The sequence below is a fragment of the Monomorium pharaonis genome, chromosome 4, assembly GCF_013373865.1.
Source record: "Monomorium pharaonis isolate MP-MQ-018 chromosome 4, ASM1337386v2, whole genome shotgun sequence".
In the NCBI taxonomy this organism is placed as follows: Eukaryota; Metazoa; Arthropoda; class Insecta; order Hymenoptera; family Formicidae; genus Monomorium; species Monomorium pharaonis.
The window spans coordinates 7,844,474-7,863,748 of NC_050470.1; the positions used below are offsets into that span (position 1 = coordinate 7,844,474).

At 39.6% G+C, this 19,275-nt stretch overlaps 1 protein-coding gene and 1 long non-coding RNA gene across 2 annotated transcripts in view; one reads left to right on the forward strand and one right to left on the reverse strand.

Annotated features, from left to right (window-relative positions):
- Nucleotides 1-19,275, forward strand: part of LOC105837623 (lachesin) — a 137,852-nt gene that overhangs the window by 51,156 nt on the left and 67,421 nt on the right. The window contains exon 2 of the mRNA XM_012682548.3: nucleotides 16,395-16,590. Within this exon, the coding sequence (XP_012538002.1) occupies nucleotides 16,539-16,590 (52 nt within the window). The 5' untranslated portion in view covers nucleotides 16,395-16,538. The remainder of the gene's footprint in view (nucleotides 1-16,394; nucleotides 16,591-19,275) is intronic.
- The window catches only part of LOC114253963, a 136,681-nt gene that overhangs the window by 10,254 nt on the left and 107,152 nt on the right, over nucleotides 1-19,275 (reverse strand). The gene's annotated exons all lie outside the window — the stretch shown is intronic.

Here is a 19,275-nt window from a genome sequence, read left to right on the forward strand (position 1 = left end):
ATATTAGAATATAGAAGTAAAAAAGATTTATATTCTAAAATTATTCAGAGAAAAAGCAGATATTTTATAATTGTGGTTATTAAATTTATAAATTTAATTGCCACTATTAGGCTTGTTCTTTTTTGCTGCACTGCTCCACTGGAGCAATAAGTTAGAGTAAGACACATATATATTTGCCTCCCTCTAACTTATTGCGCTAGTGCAGTGTAGCGAAAAAAAAACAAGCTTATTGTTATTATCATTATCATTAGCTACATGAGAGTTAAACTCAATCCAATTAGAATTAATCTGATAGATTTTTAATTATTAACTTGGATTTATTAAATTAAATTGTCATAAAAATTATAACAATAAGAAATATTTTTACGCAATCTTGATTGATGAGATAAACACCCTATATAGACGGAAAGGCGGGAAAAAGTTTGCTCTTGTTTCCAATATCACTGTCTTTGATGCATTGGCGTTTCAGAACACTGCTTATTTCGCTCGATCTTGTGAAAGAAAAGTGAATAGATTTTATACGTATCGCGTAGCGCCGTCTTGACACCAAACATCTCTAACTTTAACACATTTTTCATTCATGTTCTTGAAATCATAAAACTCATAAGTGCATTTATTCATACACGATGCTTCTGGTACACCATCATAAATGTAAATGAAAGCTTTTAAAAAAGAGAAAAAAGTAAAACGTGATTAAGTAACATAATTAAAATTCTTGCGATTACTTAAGAATCAAATTATTAAGACTTTAAGAAACGAACAAGAAGCAATAGGCAAAACTTCGTGGGACTATTTAAGTTGATAATTGATGATTGAAAATCTGATAAGATTAAAGAGCTTCCCAATAAATGCTGGCAGATTCTCGGGGCAGTCCAAGTTCTGGTCGAAATCATCGAAATCTCATACAGAGTTGGATTTTTGTCGCCTAACTGTCGATGGTAACGAGATCTCGGAAACGGCACGCAGTAAGAGAGCCAGCCATCCCGCTGAAATCGAATTCCATCAACTTGAAGAAGTATATCGGCGACGAAGAACCAACTCGAAACTTTTGTAAAGTCTCCCCTTGTCTCCCGCTCCCTCCATTCAAGTCCCGCAATTGTCGCGAACTCATTCCACTCGTAAAAGTTTCTCGACCACGACTTTGCCGTCGTGCTGTGAAAAATATCAGCGGGGATTAGTTAACACCGTTGCAACAATTCTGACCGCAACAAGTAGTTAGCACGACACGCTTTGTGTATGGGGTTACATACCGGATAGCTCCAGAAATAATAATTAAGACCTACGTGATCTTCTTTTATTATATTTATATTGTTATCCCGATTAGGAGATTTAATTTTTTTACATCTTAAAATATGAGCAAAATGTATTAAGAATTCTTTGTGTAAATAAAATATTCTAAATTACCTAGAAACAAATTGTGGAGGGGCCAACTTCACACAGCTACTCAATCTTAATTGAAAATTTCAGAAAAAAATTCAAGATTGAAATGATGAGCAATGTACATACATATGTACAAATATTATCTATCGTAAATATTTAACAAAGACACATACGTATTAATCTCTTAAAAATTAGCGATCTTTTCGCCTTTATGGGCACATTGTACGGTTACAGATTTGAAAAAAGTAGCCAAGATTTGTTCGGCATAAATAAATCGAAATCCATGTGGGTTGACACGCTAGAGAAGTGACCCCCGAAACTTTCGGTCCTCCCACAGATTTTATCCCCCAGAAATCTCTTATTCCTTCGCCTCGCCTCGTATCGCAAAAACTCTCGGCAGGGAGGATGTCAGATGCAGAGATGGTGTCCTAGCTACAATGTATGAGAGAAAGAGGAAAAGACAAGGGAAAGGGAGGAAAGGGAGGAGGAGGAGGAGGAGGAGTAAGGATAAAGACGGAAGTTTCCTTAAGCGGGTAGTGGCCTGCGGTAAAAAGCTGTATTGTAAAATTGAAAGTAAGCAACGTGAAAAGTTTTCTGCGGACGGCGAATCTCGAATTTAGCCAAATCCGCCAAATCAAAGTACAGCAACAATAAATAAAGATTAGCATTCAACAAGAAAATAATTTTTTGCCCCAGTCGATAAGTAGAAAAAATAATGTTCCGGTAATGATTTTCACGATTCATGATTCATACAATATGATGGAATTGCGGAGTGTTTTCGTATTCTATTTACGTTCCAATATTTTTCTATATATTTTACTCGTACAAGGATTACCCGAAACGTTTTATTGCTACGACCTGAAAGCAAGCCGATGTTTTTCATTTCGCAGTATCGGCCAATTTATTATCATTTGTTATTTTTCAGCGTGATGTACAGTTATGCACTTAATATTCGCGAGAGAAGTAGAAATTTTCTTAATAAAAAATACTCATCCCTATATTTCCTTTTGTAATAAATTTAATCTTAAAAGAGTACAGATTTGTCCCTGTTATAATCTATTTAATGTAAAAATTTATTTATTCTTTAGTATTAGGCGTTTACGTGTATTCTTGTTCTGACGAAATTATTCAGAATAATGAACCGATCTTTCTCTCCGATTTTACGTGGGAAACCCCTTCGGGGTTGAGTGCACGCAATTGTTACGCAGCAGCATGAACGCGGGAATTTGTAATGCACGGTTAACATGCTGCTGACACGTATCCGTCGACATCGTCAACCAGCTTGTCCTGCGGGACGGAACTCATGCAAAGTCTTCGATGAATCTCGCAAACGTGCTTTCCCATGGTTGTCTAAGCATTTCTCCCTCACGGGCAATTGTTGTTACGCGATGTACATATACTCGCGTACATTCATCAATGCGATTGAAAATACCGTTGAACGCAAAGGATGATAAAGGGCGAGCGTATTTGAGACAGTGTCGAAATTCCATCTTCCCCATCATCTACAATAACACCCCCGGTGCAAAACTCTCTATTGCTCGACACTACTTCACTACCTAGAAAAATGTCAATTTTCGAACGTGACAGTTTTCCGATTTACTAGTAGGGTGGGCCGGCGTGCTAAACGGTTTCCGCGGGGCGGAAATCGAGTGCCCGCGCGACACCTCGTTTCGTCTCGCGGATGGACGAACTGGACGGTCTCGGTGTGAACTGTCGCGCAGAGGACAGTTGGTCTTGCCTCTTTGAAGATGAAAGATCGCGCCCCATTTATGGCACAGTAAAAGATAAGATCCCGACATTCCCGTTCTTTCCCCCGAACAATGAAGTAAGTTTCTGACGAAGAGACACGCAATTTAGTTTATTGTAACTGTTACAATATAAGCATGTAATAGCATTTGTATATGTATATTGTCAAAACGGTGTTGCAAAAGATAAGTTGTAATTACGTTTGCTGCAATTATGTTTGCATTGTCCGTGTTCCAACTTTATTTCGACAGATAATTATTTCTTTTCGAGATTATGTTCTTAATACAACACACAAGTGTGTTTTTAATTAATATGTGATATTAAAAGCAAAATAAAGATTCGCTCTCTTAAATTCGCCTTTGTCCGAATGTTTCTGCTATATCTTTCCTTAAAGATAAACTCTTTAAATTTTTTACTCAAACTAAAGCTTGCACAGCTCTCATTTTGAAGAGGGAGAGATGATGTGTGCGTATAAGCGAGCGAAAGGGTGTACTTAAACGTTGAGAGCCTCGGATACACGCTCACTTAATTACACCACTATACCTTAATATCGTCCTGTAATTCTGCAATTCTGACTTCCGCGCGCAGCACCCCGGTGAAAATATACAGACCTGCTTCCATCAGCATATGCTATTGTTTCGTTGGAAAAAAACTATTTAATATTTTAATTATAATAAATTATCTAGTTGATAAATATAAAAGAAATTTGCTCGTCTTATTTGATTGATTACAATAAATTATAATAGATATATTAATTTTTTATTAATTTTATTAGTTTTATTTACGCCTGTTAAATACTTAATAAAAACGATTTTTTAATTTGAAAAGATTATATAAAATTTTGCCTCAAACTTAACATATTTATAGCTGTGTGAAATAATTGTGTGAAATTAGTACAATTAATTATGTATAATGAATTATGTGGTCGCGTTTGTGTAAATTGCATTATATTTCGACCACAAATTTATTTACTTCCTGCGGCGCGACAGGATGAGACGTGATTTATTTCGTTCATGCTACGCGACGTGTATTTCCTATCGGATAAGTTCTCGCAATCTTTAAGCGGCGAGCACGGAATCACTTTTTCACACTTATTGCCTTATCGAACTTCGAATGCCCTTGGCTGAAGAATGCAAATCAACGGGACTTAACTTAGATGAACCCTGTCGTCCAAGGAAAAGAGGTATAAAGAGAGAAAGAGAGGGTGGGGCAGGGGGAGGGGAGGAGAGAACGAGATAGAGAAGATCGTGGGAGAGAGTCAGAAGTTTCGGATTACCAAGTGCAACGCCTCCTCCTTAGAATCCAAATGTCGTGGACGGGTTAGTTTGACTTTCAATGGATTGCCAATCGGTGCAAATGCGGCGCGCCGTTGGAATACGATGGCACGTGCGCGCCGCTCGATATCCGGATACAAAATACAACCAGCGCTAGCTGCTTTCTAATTGGATCAACTTTCTGATAAATTGTAAACGTTGTTTCATTAAAATGGATTTACTTAACACAATTGTGAATACACGGACAAAACCGAAACGTATTATTCTCATATATTACATTACTTTGTCGATATAAAACGTACTATAGTCGTGTATATGAAAATAGAAATTGATTTTATTTCTGCGAGTATATTTTCTATTTTATATTAATCATTATTAATTGTTATTTTTATAAATTTGTAGTGGCCAGTGATGCAATGTCTATTTTTCACTCGAAAATCTAAAAATGCATCAGCAAATTAAAAATCTATACAGTTTAATTATATTTAAAAACTGAAAGTGAAATATATAAGTGTTTCTTATCATTAAAGAGACTAAACACACACACGCACATACACATCGCGAATAAAATTAAAATATAAAATAATGTATCGATAGATTTTTGGCTTAATATTTTGTAGTAAAATCAAATAAATAAAAATGTTGTAATAACACGATAACAAGACGATGTGGTCTTTACAAAACCAATCAAATCAATAATAAATTTTGCGCTTTTATCACGCAATTTGATTTTTTTTTTTAAACCGAGAAATTGTATTTTAAGTGAAAAATGGGATATAAGTTAAAACAGATGGTTCAGAGCTGTGAAAGTTTGCTTATGGTTAGCTTATATTAAGATTATACGCTTCGCTTGTTATTATACTCCTATTAAAGAAAAAAATGCACGCGAGAAGCCATGTATTCACGACTACAAAGCACCTACCGCGACGTATGTTCGTCCATCCTGCGGGATACCTCGGTACGATTTTCCGTCGGGATAGGAGTTTGAAGGTTCCTCTCGGTTTTCCCGGCCCCGACAGGCTACGTCCTGCATCACAATACTTCTCCAATTTCCTGAGCAGAAGTTACGGGACACGTTCCATCATGACGTCACGGGAACAAAGCTCTTTCTCTCTCCCCCGTCGTCTCGCTCGCATTTCGCTCCCGCAAGCCCTCAAGCTCGTTCTCCCTGTATAGCTGCTCCTTTCGTTCCACCTTATACCCAGCAGAACGAGAAGACGGCGGTGGTAGGGATAAATAACCATTCGAGGTAAACTAAGTTTGCGCGCGCCGCACCGCGACGAGCGAACAGTCTAAAGATCGCAAACGCGGAGACGGCGACTTTCGTTCGCGGCCGTTCGATCGTTAGCCGTGTTGGAGAATCGATTCGTCTTGCTTTCAGCGCGTCTGCCAAGTTCCCCGCCGCGATGGGTTCGAATATGCAAAAATAATGACCGTGTCCGCGACTCATTATGTTTTCGTTACGGCGCGCGAACTTGCGCCGCGCTCGTCGAAAGGGAGGGGAAAAAACTTTGCACACGGCGCTGCGCGCGCTCATCGCGAGACGAGAGAGAAATCCTCCGTGTTTAAGTTTCAAAATGCGACACGTTCAATTTAATAATTCTGTTAGGCATTGCGAAAGTTCGAAGTTAAATCGTTAATTTTTCATCGGGTAGAACTTTGCAGGAAGATATTGTTGAAAAAGGACAGAATAGAAAAGTAAGAGTGAACGGCTATCTCGTTTCTTTTTTGTTTAAGTACCGCTAAATTGAATGTGAAAGAGCCGCTTAATGGCCGCGAGACAATTTACGACATTCTAAAGCGTAACGTTCTTTCACGTCGCGCGTTATAATCCAATTCTAACGGCGTATCTCTCGCACTCGGAAAATTGTAGGAATCGTTGTAAAAGCACGATAAAAGAGTGCTCGTATCCAGCGGCGGCCAATTTGATTGTGACTCCTCCGAGGGGGATACCGTTCGCGGGGTTACTCGACAAAGATCCACTTATATGCAGTAAAAGTGCAATCAGCCCGATCGCTAATGCGCCCTCACCGCCGATGTGCGGCCATTTCGTGTCCTCTAAATGGAATTTGCAATTATCCACCTCGGGCAGAGGTTCCCGGAGCCTCAGTATCAAGGCTCTCTTGATACCGGCCGGGACGGCTCTTTGGTTTGCCCGGTTCAACCCTAGGAAAACCGCTCGTAAGATGCTTGTGGTTACGTCACTGATAAAGGAACGGACGGGCACAAGGTTGGGATAGAAAGGTATGCGGTCGAGGGATGCTACTGAAGCAAGTTCTTAAAAGCAGTCGCCGTATCGTTGTCATAAACATATTAACTTTTTCCGTATCGCGCGTGTAACATTTATTATGTGTTTTAACATTTAACTTCACTAAACTTTAATTGCATTTTATCCCTGCTATCTTCGCAGATATTAACCCGTGATAGAAGAGAGATCATCACGAGAGGATTAAGACCACCAGAGGCGGCATCGCTTAATGAAGCTACGGCGGCGGCGCCTTTGTCGCCACCGCCGCTGCCGTCGTCGTCGTCGTCGTCGTCGTATGGCGAAAGTGGCTGCACGCATTTGCGAGCGGCGCACAAATTTATTAATATTAGAATCTAACTTGCGCAAGGAGGGAAACGCGTTGTATCGTGTGTACGGTTTCGTAATAAGGACGGGACTCACTCGGAGCTCCCGAGGAGGGAAGAGCGACGAGAGGGGGAAGGGAAAGGGAGGAACGTCGGCGGCGATGAGAGGGAGGCTAACTGCCGGGCGTGGACTATGCGCGCCACGTGTAATTAGCAATGTTCCGGGGTGTAGGGACTCGACTTTAATGGAGCGCGTCGCATTAACCCCGGCATTTGCACGTCAGGCACGAAGATCGAGTGGAGTCGCGCGCACGCGGGTGCGCTTCTCCTTCTTCTTCGACCGGCGATGAACGGATCCCGGGGATCTCTCATCAGCCATTGGCGCGAGAAGCCATCCACGGGAATTGGCCGTCGACAAGCGGAAAACAACGGGATTCATTCTCGACGAAAAAAAAAAATCGAAATTCCTCCTTTTGAATTAACTGGAGCTACAATAACCGATTCCTTAAATCATTTTTGCAAAATCCCGAGCGCGTTTAAATTTATATTTAGAGTCGCAAAATGTTCAGTAATATCGAATATTTGAATTATTTCGTGGATAGAGTGGCGAGAATTGGGAAATCTAAAGGAACGTAAATTATACTTACAAGGGTCGCGGATAAAGATGCGGTAATAATCCCGCGGTTTTACCGAGCACGCAAACATAGAATGCGAGAGAAAAATAAGAGACAGAAAGAAGCGACGCGGATGCGGGGACGTATTACGGTGCATTTGGCTGCAGCGCTGCGCTGCAAAGTTATACGGTGTAAGAACCGAGTTATATTACCTGGCCTGAGGGGTCTAACGCATTCAATTTGCGCAGGTGTTTCTCGCTACTTTCTCAATATTCGACGGCGTAGTGAGGGGAGGGGGGGGAGAGCGGCGCTGCCATTTCCTCGTGGCAGTAAACTCAGTTTTATTATTGATAGTCCAGCACTCGAGATACCGTTCTCCTTCTCCGGAAAACGGTGTCCTCGCCGCCCGCAAAACGAGCGACTTGAGCCCAATGACTCGTTCGCTCGTAAGGCAACACTGATACGCGTCCAAAACGCGCGCCAGGTGCTTCTATTCGCTCTTGTTTGAATTATTGGCAAACAAATGTCATTGCTTCCTTTACATTTAAATTCCAAACCAACCTTGTTTCATTTGTTATTAAATTTTGAGATAAATACTGCACGAAAATAGAAAAAAAAACAATGATCAATTAATACTGTTATCATATATTTGAAAATTTTTTTGAGAAGTGAAAAGGGACAAGGCAAAATGTGTCTGTTTACATTTTCATAAAATCTTAGCACAATCGTACGTGATCTACAATTGTGATTTCATTTCTTCGTTGCAAGAAACACTCTGCCATCCTCAGAATGGTTAACAAAGGACGAAACAAAACACGAAACGCAATCCTTGTAAAGGCAATTAAAAAATATTACAAGAGACCCTTGCCTGTGGAATTCGCAATGCCTCGCGATTCTCCAACCGGTTCTGCGCAAAATAAATATGCTAATTTCGGTCATAAAATTTCCGACGGCGAAATTCCGCTGAATTCATTTGCGGACTTTTCCGCGGAGAGTGTACGTTTCTGTACTTCCTCCCTCTCGCGCGGAGCTGCGTCGCGAAGTGTGATATATTAGGGTGCTTTTGCACAAAGGACGAATTACGTTCGCACTTATACGACATCCTGTAGACGTTCCAGGCTGATCATAATCTTCACGATTGTAGCGAATTAGTACTAGACAAAAAATATATCTCTGTTAATAAATTACATTTCTCGATCAAAATTGGGGAATTTAGAAAGTAAAACTTTAACTTGAAGATGCATTAAAAATAAACATATAGTTATTATAGGGAATAATTTCAGAAATCGTCGCCGAATGTTCTTTATATTTAACCTTTGTAGAGATAAAAATTTAAGATTTTGCCCTTTTCTGCTCATTTTCTGCTTTTATATTTTCTATATATGTATATTTTTTAAAATTGTGCCATATATTTTAAAATTATGTTATATTTACACGATTTTTTTTTATATAGACAGTATACAAGCGATATAAATTATAAATTGAATAATACAAAATACAAAAAGAAGTAATTAAGTTATAAGATTAATATCTAACTTTGATATTGATAAAATAAAATATATAACATTAAAAATAAAAAAACGGACTAAAATTTTTATTATTTTCTGATAAAATCTGAATCTTTTAAGATTAATAAATCATTTATATAGATGACATGTAAAACATAGCTTTCATATTTTAAAACGTATACACGTAATATAGATTATATTTTAAACATAAACGTCTAATTTTCTTTCTAATTTGTTGTAATTTAATCTAAAATAAATTTTGACTAACATACGTTTGAACTTATATAAATGGAAAATAGAATACCACACAGAAATATGTTTACTAAATTTGCTTTTGATTCAAAAAACATAGAATGAGAAGGACGAAATTGTAAGTCTTTCTTTTATAAACGGTTAAATATAACGGCCATTCAGTGAAGATTCCTTAAACTATTCTGTATTCGATGTCATACAATCGTGCATCTCGCTTACTGTAAATACGCATGGAAATTGTAGAAAGCGATTAAGTAGCATTCGGGAGACTGAGTTTAACCAACTCCATTAGCATTCAAGGAACATGCTTTGTGGCGTTTCCTAATTTAATAGCGCCCACAGTTTAGGCTAAAGGCTACGACATTTCGACTTACTGCGGTAGTTATGATAATAGCGCGAAAAGGAATTTCAATGCGCACTCACGTGTGCACGTGTCGGATGTATGATTAGTATTCGATAAGCAGGTGTGATATATCGTGTCGCGATATCAATCCCGGTTTGTGTTGGTACAGGTGTGCGATACAGTATAATAGAACAAATTATATATAATCAATAGTTCGCATATTAAAATATGAATATTACATATCAAAATTTTAATAATGTAAAGTAACAATACGAAATATTTAACGTGTAAATGCGTTGCCTTTGCAATAATGGACAGATTCATCGGATAAGCTTACAAACACGCCAGTTTAAGAAATAATGTGACGCCATTTGTTAAATATTTCAACTATTTCGTTAAAATATCCTATTCTTCAAATGTCCCGCATATTCGTTTCACAACAGGAGATAACACATTTTGAATTTTCCACTTCCCGTCACCTCGTTCCTACCTGCGCATCTTCGAGGAGATAAGCCCGGGGAAAAAAGTCACGTTCGCGCGGTTTATCCGATTTTCCTCTTTGTACCGCCCCGGCGTGTCACCACCGATTCCCTGACAAAGGGAAGCGAGCAAGGGCACGAGGGCAAAAAACTGTCTCCTTCAACACTTTCCGGATACTACCGACACTTTCGGAGCGGTGGTACGTCGCTGTTAAACGCTTCCGGTCGCTACGGTACGATCGACGAAGGCTCGCCGAGCTCGGCAGATATTTTAATGGAAGTTCAAACTCGACTTAAGATATTTTGCCCGAGCGGTACGAGGCCGCCGAAGTGTTCATAATGAGATGTTAATGGAGTAGCCGAGGAAAAAAAGTCTGTCACTCGTCACGTCACGATATCGACAGGTCTCTCCCTGCTCGGGGGGATCCCTTCGGATCTCTCCCTACGTCTCCGCCCTCTCGATGCTTCTTGAGTTCGACTTCTTCTTTACGCCGTGGAACGGCAAGCATTTTCACCCTCCCGCGTGTCTTTCGATCGGATAGGGGGGGGGGGGGGAGAGAAGCCTTATAATCCATTTTGTCTACCGCAGACTTCGCAAATGAACTTCGCTTAAAAACCTTTTCCAGTAGGACCCGGGCTAACCGGGTCGATCGACTAATAATCCCGCATCGGAGACGAAATCCCGCCCGTGCCGACTTACACCGAGGACGGAAGGAGGTGGATCGCGTGGACTAATATTTTTTGATCCTAATAAGGATAGATGACAGCCGCTAAGAGCACAAAATGACGAGGTCCCTCGTCATTTTTCAGCAATTATCGGCTCTGTTCGTCGCCACGCCACGGGACGTATTATACCAAACGATAATGATCCACGACGATAAGGCGAGACGGGGTAACGAGCAAGTTGCCGGTGTTCATTAATTCCGCGATTAACCCTTTCGAGACGGAGGTTACATCCAGCTTCTAGAAAGGTGTCGCACATCAGGTTTATTTTAGCTAAACTCTACAGACAGATTGTCAGAGATATCGGGACTGGTTTTAGAAGAAATAGGTATGCAGCTTAAGGTCATTTAAAATTGAAATCTGTTAGTTAAATTTATATCGCTTTATTTAGGCCTTAAAATAGGTATTGATTTCGAGCGAAAGACTTGACTCGATGCAGCTTTCTGTAAGTGGGGAAGGCGAGCTCGAGGTATCGCCCTTACGTTGATATCGCCGAAGTCAAGGCGGGTATTGTACGATATTATTATACATCTTGTCGGGACGAAGTTTTGGATACGTTGAATTTTTTCACGATGGCCGCAGATCACCGAGACGTGAGAAATAACACAAATGGGATGCGGGGAAATATATTTGATGGTGGACAGCGCGATACAAGTTCGGTAGTTGTGAGTATCTTCAGCGAATATTTGATAACCCCAGGGACGCGCTGTCTAACTTATAACTACGAAATAACACCGACGGGAGACGCGGCCGGGGCGCGCTATCATTTTGGGTTTTACTCAACTTTCTGTTTAATATGAATGTTTTTGTCAATCTTGCCGATTGTTCGGAAACAGAAATAATAGTTCAGTATCGAAATAAGACTTATATAATATGGAAAATGTATGCATATAATATCTTTTTAATGTATGTAATTTTTTACATTGGAAATTAAAATTAAAAACGTTCTAAATGACAAATGATAAAAATGGCTCGCGTTGAATAACGTCGTTTAATTTAATGCACAAACTGATGTGAACGCGAGGTGTACAGATCGATACATTTTACGGCTCCGCGATGGGGCTATAAAATGTTTCTTCTGTTGACTCAAACGAGAAGCGTTTTCTCAAACTCTATTGCCCCTGAATTATACTTTGCCGACACGTGAAATATCAGATCGGATTATCGATTGGGGAGAGAGGGAGGTTGGTACGATAAAATCTCGCAAAACTAATGATAGTCATTGTTCCAATTACTGCGGCTTACCGCAGGAGTCATTTACGTCAGCTCGTATCTCGATCTGACCTCTCCAAAGTCCCTTGCGTCACCCGATGACCCAGCTCCTCAACTGTGTTGTTTGTCGAGACGAAATTTCGAGCTCTTATCGCTCGGATCTTTCATCGGTCACTTTTCACAGTTGAGAGAAAACACGATGATGACGATACGAGGAGAGGACGTCTCGTCGGTTCGGTGCGAAGTCGTTTCTTCCTGACGAACTCGTAAAACCGAGACCGAGGGCCATAAACCTCGCTCCGGGAAAGGTCGGATGGAGTCGCTGAATATTCACGAATACGCCGACCTCTACACGCCGCGCTACACCGAGAACCGCCGCGTGTGTGCGCGCGCGTGTCTTACATATTCCGTATCCACCGTAGGTGGGCCTTGCTCGACGCTTCTGTTGCGAATCGAGTTGAACTTTGCGAAGTGCGTCAGAGCTCCCGGGGATACCCAAGTCCGAGAGAGAAATAGCTAGTTTCGTATTTAATCGTTTCCTCATTCATATATTAACTCGGTTTCGCGCCGTCTTAGCGAAACTCCTGGTTGTACTACTGCTGGAAGTTCGATTAATGTCCTGCCATTCTGTTTGCTAAGAGGAACTAACGTTTCCGAGTAACGTATGCGTAGCGACACGCAACGGATGAAAATAAGCATCCAACGTGGATTATTCTTCGGGAAAACATAAAAATTTCGGCAGGTTTGCATTTGGAAGCTGCAAGGCTGTTTTATTTTGGAAGAAATTGCAGATCAATATTGTGAAATTCAATCATTTTTGTGTGATTTATTTAACAATAACCTACGATAAAAAAAAATAATTGAAACCGAATATTTTTAATTTGAAAATCGAGAAACGCATAACATATTATATTTTTAAAAAAAACCCGCTGCTACATTCAAGATTGAAGGAAGGATTCATTGAAGGGGGATGAAAAGATTTTTCCTGAAAACTCCGGGATTAAAAAAAGAGAAGGATAAGTTTCTTCCAAGATTCAACCGGCCTCTGAAGTAAAGATATCATGCAATTAAGGATTCTTTCCCAGGAAATGTGGATAAGGAAATTATGCAACATGTAGTAAAATTTAGATAATTAGAATTTCTCGGAAACGCGATCTGCATACATCAGCTTGCTCGTCATTCACGCGCGCATCAAGATGGCACGTCCGACATTTATTCAGGGAACTGTTTTTCATCTCTCCTTCCCCGGGACTCAAACCGGTATCTATCTTGCATCCATTATCACACTCCCGTCCGGGCCCGCCAATTAATCACGAAAAGGAAATAAGATTTACCAACAGTCGTAGCTGAAAAATAATTATCTCGACCGCATTATCTCGCACGCCAGCCTTTATCACAGACCGCCCTTTACTTATCCTGTAATCTATGCACGTAACATCCCTGCGTATGCGCCCTTTATCGGCACGACGATCCCTCTACTTCAGCCCCTTTTAAAACATGTCTTATATTCGCAATTACAAGAGGATAAAATCGGCGAAGAGTTATATTTATACCGTACTACGTGAAAGACAATGCTCAGCTCTCCACGTGGAGCTTTAAATATTAATCTTGAGCTATTTGAAGCTACAAGAATGTCCTTCATCTGCACGTATAAAAGTTATGAATTTTTTATTGCGGCGATGTACTCCGTTGATACCGCCCGAAATATTCAGATATGTACAAAAAAAGGTGAAAAGCGTTTCTGATTGTATAATCGCGTTTCTAAATGTTGAAAGAGTATATTATACATCGGAATATCCCCGGATCAAATAAAACCTAAAAGGATCCTTCGAAAAATACAATTGTCTCCCGGTGACCCAGGTGAAACTGATTAAACAGTGAAAATAGAGTGGTCTACAGAGGATTAATTGTTCAGTCTGTAACTCGTGATTTCATTTCTTCGTAAGAATTTGTTCGCGAGATGGAATGTAAACCATCGACGAACCATCGGCCAAAAGCCGCAAAACCGAAACGATATTCGTACGCCTCGCCATCGACGAGCCGCGGGAGCGGCGATGTACCACCGTTCTGTTTTGCTAGTCGCGAACGAGGTCAGGCGGGTTACAGGTCAGGACCATCGAGAGATAACGCGCGTATACGATATATGAATGCAAAATGCAAATTACCGTTACCCCCGCCATTGGTCACTTTTTGCGCGTTCGCTTATGTGCAGGAGAGACTCGTTGCGCTTGCGGCCGCCGCCGGGTTTCTGCGTACCCGAGGATTTGGTATGGATTGGCTTCACGTCGCCGATAACGAACTGTACCACCGGCCAGGTCCGTGTTTCGCATTTTTACCCCGTCGTCCCGGCCGTTTCGTTGCTGGCATGTCGTCAACGAGACACATCCCTTTCTCCGGATCCTGTTTGCTTTAAACTTGCAAGCGTCGATAATCGAATTGCGAGCTCGTTCATTGTTAACGTATTATTCTTCGCGCGCTGATGAAACGGAAACAAACGGGGGCGACGATGGAGCGGCACTCGGATGTTATAGTTCGATTAATGCGCGGCATTAAATGGACGACGATGATCAACGAAAGCAGACGGTGCGTGAAGAGGTACAGCGAGAAGTGTAATTAATAACATTTTGTTAATGAAGAAGAAAAAAAAGAACAAATATCACAGTTGTACAGAAATCGAAATGCAAAATTATCGTAATACGCGGCTGTAAAACATTTCGTTGTATTTTCACAATTTATCTTTCGCAACGAACGATGGTTTGCCAACATTAAACGATCGCAGCATTAATTTTATTGCACAAAGCGCTATTTCGCTGGCAAAGATAATAAAATAATATTTTAATTATTAAACTGAACTTTCATAGATACCCATAAATTAGAAGTGACGTTGCTTATGACAATCAATCTGTATTTGATTGCGATCTTAATCATCAAGTTATTAATTTATGATCATGGATTGATCGGCGCAATAGTCTGGGCCGTGCTCTGATTATTTCACGGCGATCGAGGAACGGATTTTCGGACGGAACTGAATAACATTACTGGCGGTTTATCGCCGCTTAACGGCCCTGTGCATAATGAACGGAAGTGAATCGTGAATCGCGATGTCGTACCGCGCGTATTACGTATGGCACGTGGTTTTATAAAATCAGCCACTTCACGCTACATCGTCCACAATATGCGTAAGTCATAAAATAATGGACGACGGGCACGCGTGATTAATTTCTCCCACGGCGACAGAAATCGTCTAAAGCGGAAATGCATTTAGGAGCAATTTATCGCCGAATATATACGTGACACGTACTTACATAAACGTGACAAACGCGCTATTTGCATTCCACCGTTGCTTTCGTTCCCGTAAATTCTGCCGGCGCCTGTGATAATTTATAAATCCGCGGAAATAACTTATTTTAACTGACGGCGCGCTCGTCAAAATTGTAACAGCGATGTAATTAAATTTATCGCGACGTTTATTACTTTGTAAATGCTGGCCCCGTAAATAGTACTGCAATAATACAGTTTGTGAAAATGCTGCGAATGTAATCCAAAATTTACTTAATATAAAAATTATGTAAAAATATTTAATCATTATTTGTCAGTATTGAATTTTCTCATTGTATTTAAAATGCGCATGTAATATACATGTCTAAATTTACAAGAATATTATAAAGTTCTCCTTTCTCACCTCTCAATTATTGAAAGAGCTGAGAACGCTAAGGATTTAGAGAGATACATTAACACATACATATCGCAAATTCAATTGGTTAAAAAAATTAATTTAATATTTCCTTAATGACTTCTACATCATATGCACAATTAATCTTGAACTTCTAAACAAAAAAGTTTTTATCACACCGTGATCAAATAATATCACCAGTTACGCCTGAAAGAAATATAGATCGCAATTGCATTAATAATCGCGCAGCCAGACGTAAACATGCGGTATCTAAAATGTCAAAGTAGAGCTTCTTATTTATAGGGCAAACAGCGAAATTAACGCTGCTCCGCTCTTAACAAACTCGGCCGCGATACGATCGATGAATGTCACCAAGCGAAACGATACGCTCGACCGGAGAACGCGAGCGCGACGCCGCGCCGCGCCGCTCGATCTCGAGGGATGCAAGGCTGCGACGCCGAGCGAACCCGAAAGTTCGCTCGCTGGAAACGGACGATAAAGCGGCGTGGTGGCGACCGTTCCGGCGAGCAGCAGCTTCTCGGATTCTTCCCCCCTCCCTCCCCTCGATAATGCCACACGATCAAGTAAATGATTGATCGAACCAATGTGATTGTTTCAGGCATGCTATGCGTCAGAGCACCGGAAACGGAGGTCCGTGCCGAAGATGACGGGGTTAAGTAGATAGAGGGAGAGACCTGGGGCTTGGACCACCATCGACGACGGACGATTCCCTCGGCTTCTCTCTTTCTCACCGCAGCGCACAATGCTCTGCTACCGCGCTCTTGTCGTTCTCATCGCTGTCAACGTGCCAATCGGTGAGTGACTTCAACCTTTTCCGCTAAGAAATATTCTTCTGTAATGATTCGATGGAATTTAAAAAAAAAAAAAAAAACTAACACAAGATATCCGGAATTATTTTTAAAAAATTTATGAGAAAACCCGTTCGCATTGAAATTTATTATGTTATTATGCATAAAAAGCTTGCAACAGAAGTGAACGATCTTCAATCCCAAGCAAAATAACAAATCACGATAGAACGTCAAAATAACGTTAAAATGTATCGTGACTGATCGAAAAAGACTCGTAATAATTATTTCGACGTCATCTTTATGCGATGGTCATTTTTTTTGATCTGTCTGGGAGGCTGCTCGATTAGTCATTTTATCGACATTTCGCGAAAGATTTTATCTTTTAAGTTTCAAATTAAATTTCAGAGAATTTAAGAAAGTAATTACTGGAATATGTCCATTTGCACTTCATATTTTAAATTATTTATTTCATATTTTAAATTATTTATTCCATTGTGAAATATAGAATATAGAAATAGCTTTTAACGAGAAACGTCACCCCGCCTCGCCAAATGCATTTATTATCGGGCATTCGATGCAACTAAGTAAATTGAGGTACGTACATGAATTGAGCAGCAAGCTTCTGTCACATATATCATTCCTGGTCCATTACATTGGATACGCTTATTGCGATTGACGCGGGAGTCGATACATTGCGAAAGGTGTCCAATACGAAATCTGTTGTGCCCGACAACGAGCAATAACGCAGATGCAACGGGGGCACAATGCCAACGGGGTGCTCTGTATATATATGCGTGTGGTCCATAAAATAAAATAAATAAAGTGTAGTTCGAGTATACTTCTCTGCGGAAGTGCGACGCCGTCCACCGTAGAACTGTCAGATTCTTGCCCGAATGTTTATCCGATAGCAGTAAATAGAGAGGAGGCGATTGCGTTTTTTGCAAATATTTCATCCTAGCGTTACGATTTATTGTGCACGGGGTTATTCTGATTCAGTATACAATACCTAAATATATATTGTCAAGCATTTATCAAACTTCTTGGTGACTTTTTCTTTTTAGCGTGGGCAAATAAGACTCCTGGGTGATTAATAGAAGTGATGTATTAAATATATTTGTTGCTTATAAAAAAAAACAGAATTTTTTTTTAACAAGAAATTTTACAATTTTCTTGTATTAAAAATAAATTAATAACTGAACAAGTAAGCTTTTAATGCCTTTCAAAAATTTATTTTTTGACAATTGACAGTTTATGCCCATATTTTTATTGTAAATAAGTTGGTGCTTAATTATTTGATTCTGAATATAAAATTCTAGAACTACTATCTGTTCTCTTTAAGAATCGCGATAAAAGCTTAATAGGTTGTGCACTGCCGAGTAATTGCTCTTTCCTTTTTCTCGTGACGGATGTACCGATTAACTGCTCGAATAATCGACTCGATGCAATAAATTCGATTTAACCTCAGCCTCGTGCTCAATCTTGACATAATTCCACCAGTAGATATACTGTGTACTAGATTACGCATCGATTATCCAAGTATCAAGCCATTGAAACATTACGATGAAGCTAACTTGAATAAACAGTTGTAAAAATCATAATTATAAAAATTAATGTGTCACGTAAAACTTACACGTCAAAATTAAATTGAGATTTATATTTATTACAATAATAAAACAACTTTATTTAATTTGTTTAAAATTTACTTTATAACCGCTGTATTTTATGTTCATGAAAACAGTGTGTGTATAGTAAAATAATAATAATTAATAATAGTAAGCAACGAGTAAAAATAATATTTAGGTTCTATTTCATTTAAATGGCGCAATTTGTTAGGTATTTTGCGAGAAAATAAAAGTATGTTTTCGAGTTCAGAATTCAAGTCAATCAAATTACTAAAGAAATAAAAGAACCATCTGCCATAATTTCGTTTATTTATTCCTCATCCTAAATGCATTGCATCAAATATCTGAAAATGATGTGTAAATCGTTTAAGAGTCCAAGCAAAACGTGCACAGGCACAAAATGTTCAAAGTTCGTGTTTATTTGCAATTAACAGTGAATTAGGTAGTACGTGAAATAATAAACGAACGCTCATCGCGAAGTCTGAACCGCGCGATGACAACATCTGGCGCGGATACCGTCATACTAAATACACGTATATCATACGAACGTGCCCGTACGGTATATCTCGAATGTTGCCGGCACCCAAAATGCGTCAGAAACGCCACGGGCCTGGTCGCTGTCACTGATGTTTATTGGTACTGAGAGCATCCACCACACGTACTAAAATTAATGATAGCTTGTTTAGATTATAGTTTGCGAACGTAGTTGGTCCCTGGCAATCTACTCATGCCATTTAACTCTCGTAAGCTTTCGAGATAAAAAGATTATGCGGAAATTAATAATTAAATTATTAAAAAGTATAGAGTTTTAATGCAAGAATAATTTGAGTGTTTTTCACACGATGAAAATTTACTTATTAACTTTTCGAAGTAATGTACAAATAATAAAAGATTGGAGTAAGTAGTTCAAACAAAGATATAGTCATACATTCTTCCAATCTTTCCTGAGCTATGATATATTTAAGACAAATTTACTTTCTTCATATGGTAATAGTATCGCCGTTATCTTTGTTGGCATTAAACAGAAACGACTTCTGAGCAACATTTTTCGTACGCGAAAGAAGAATTT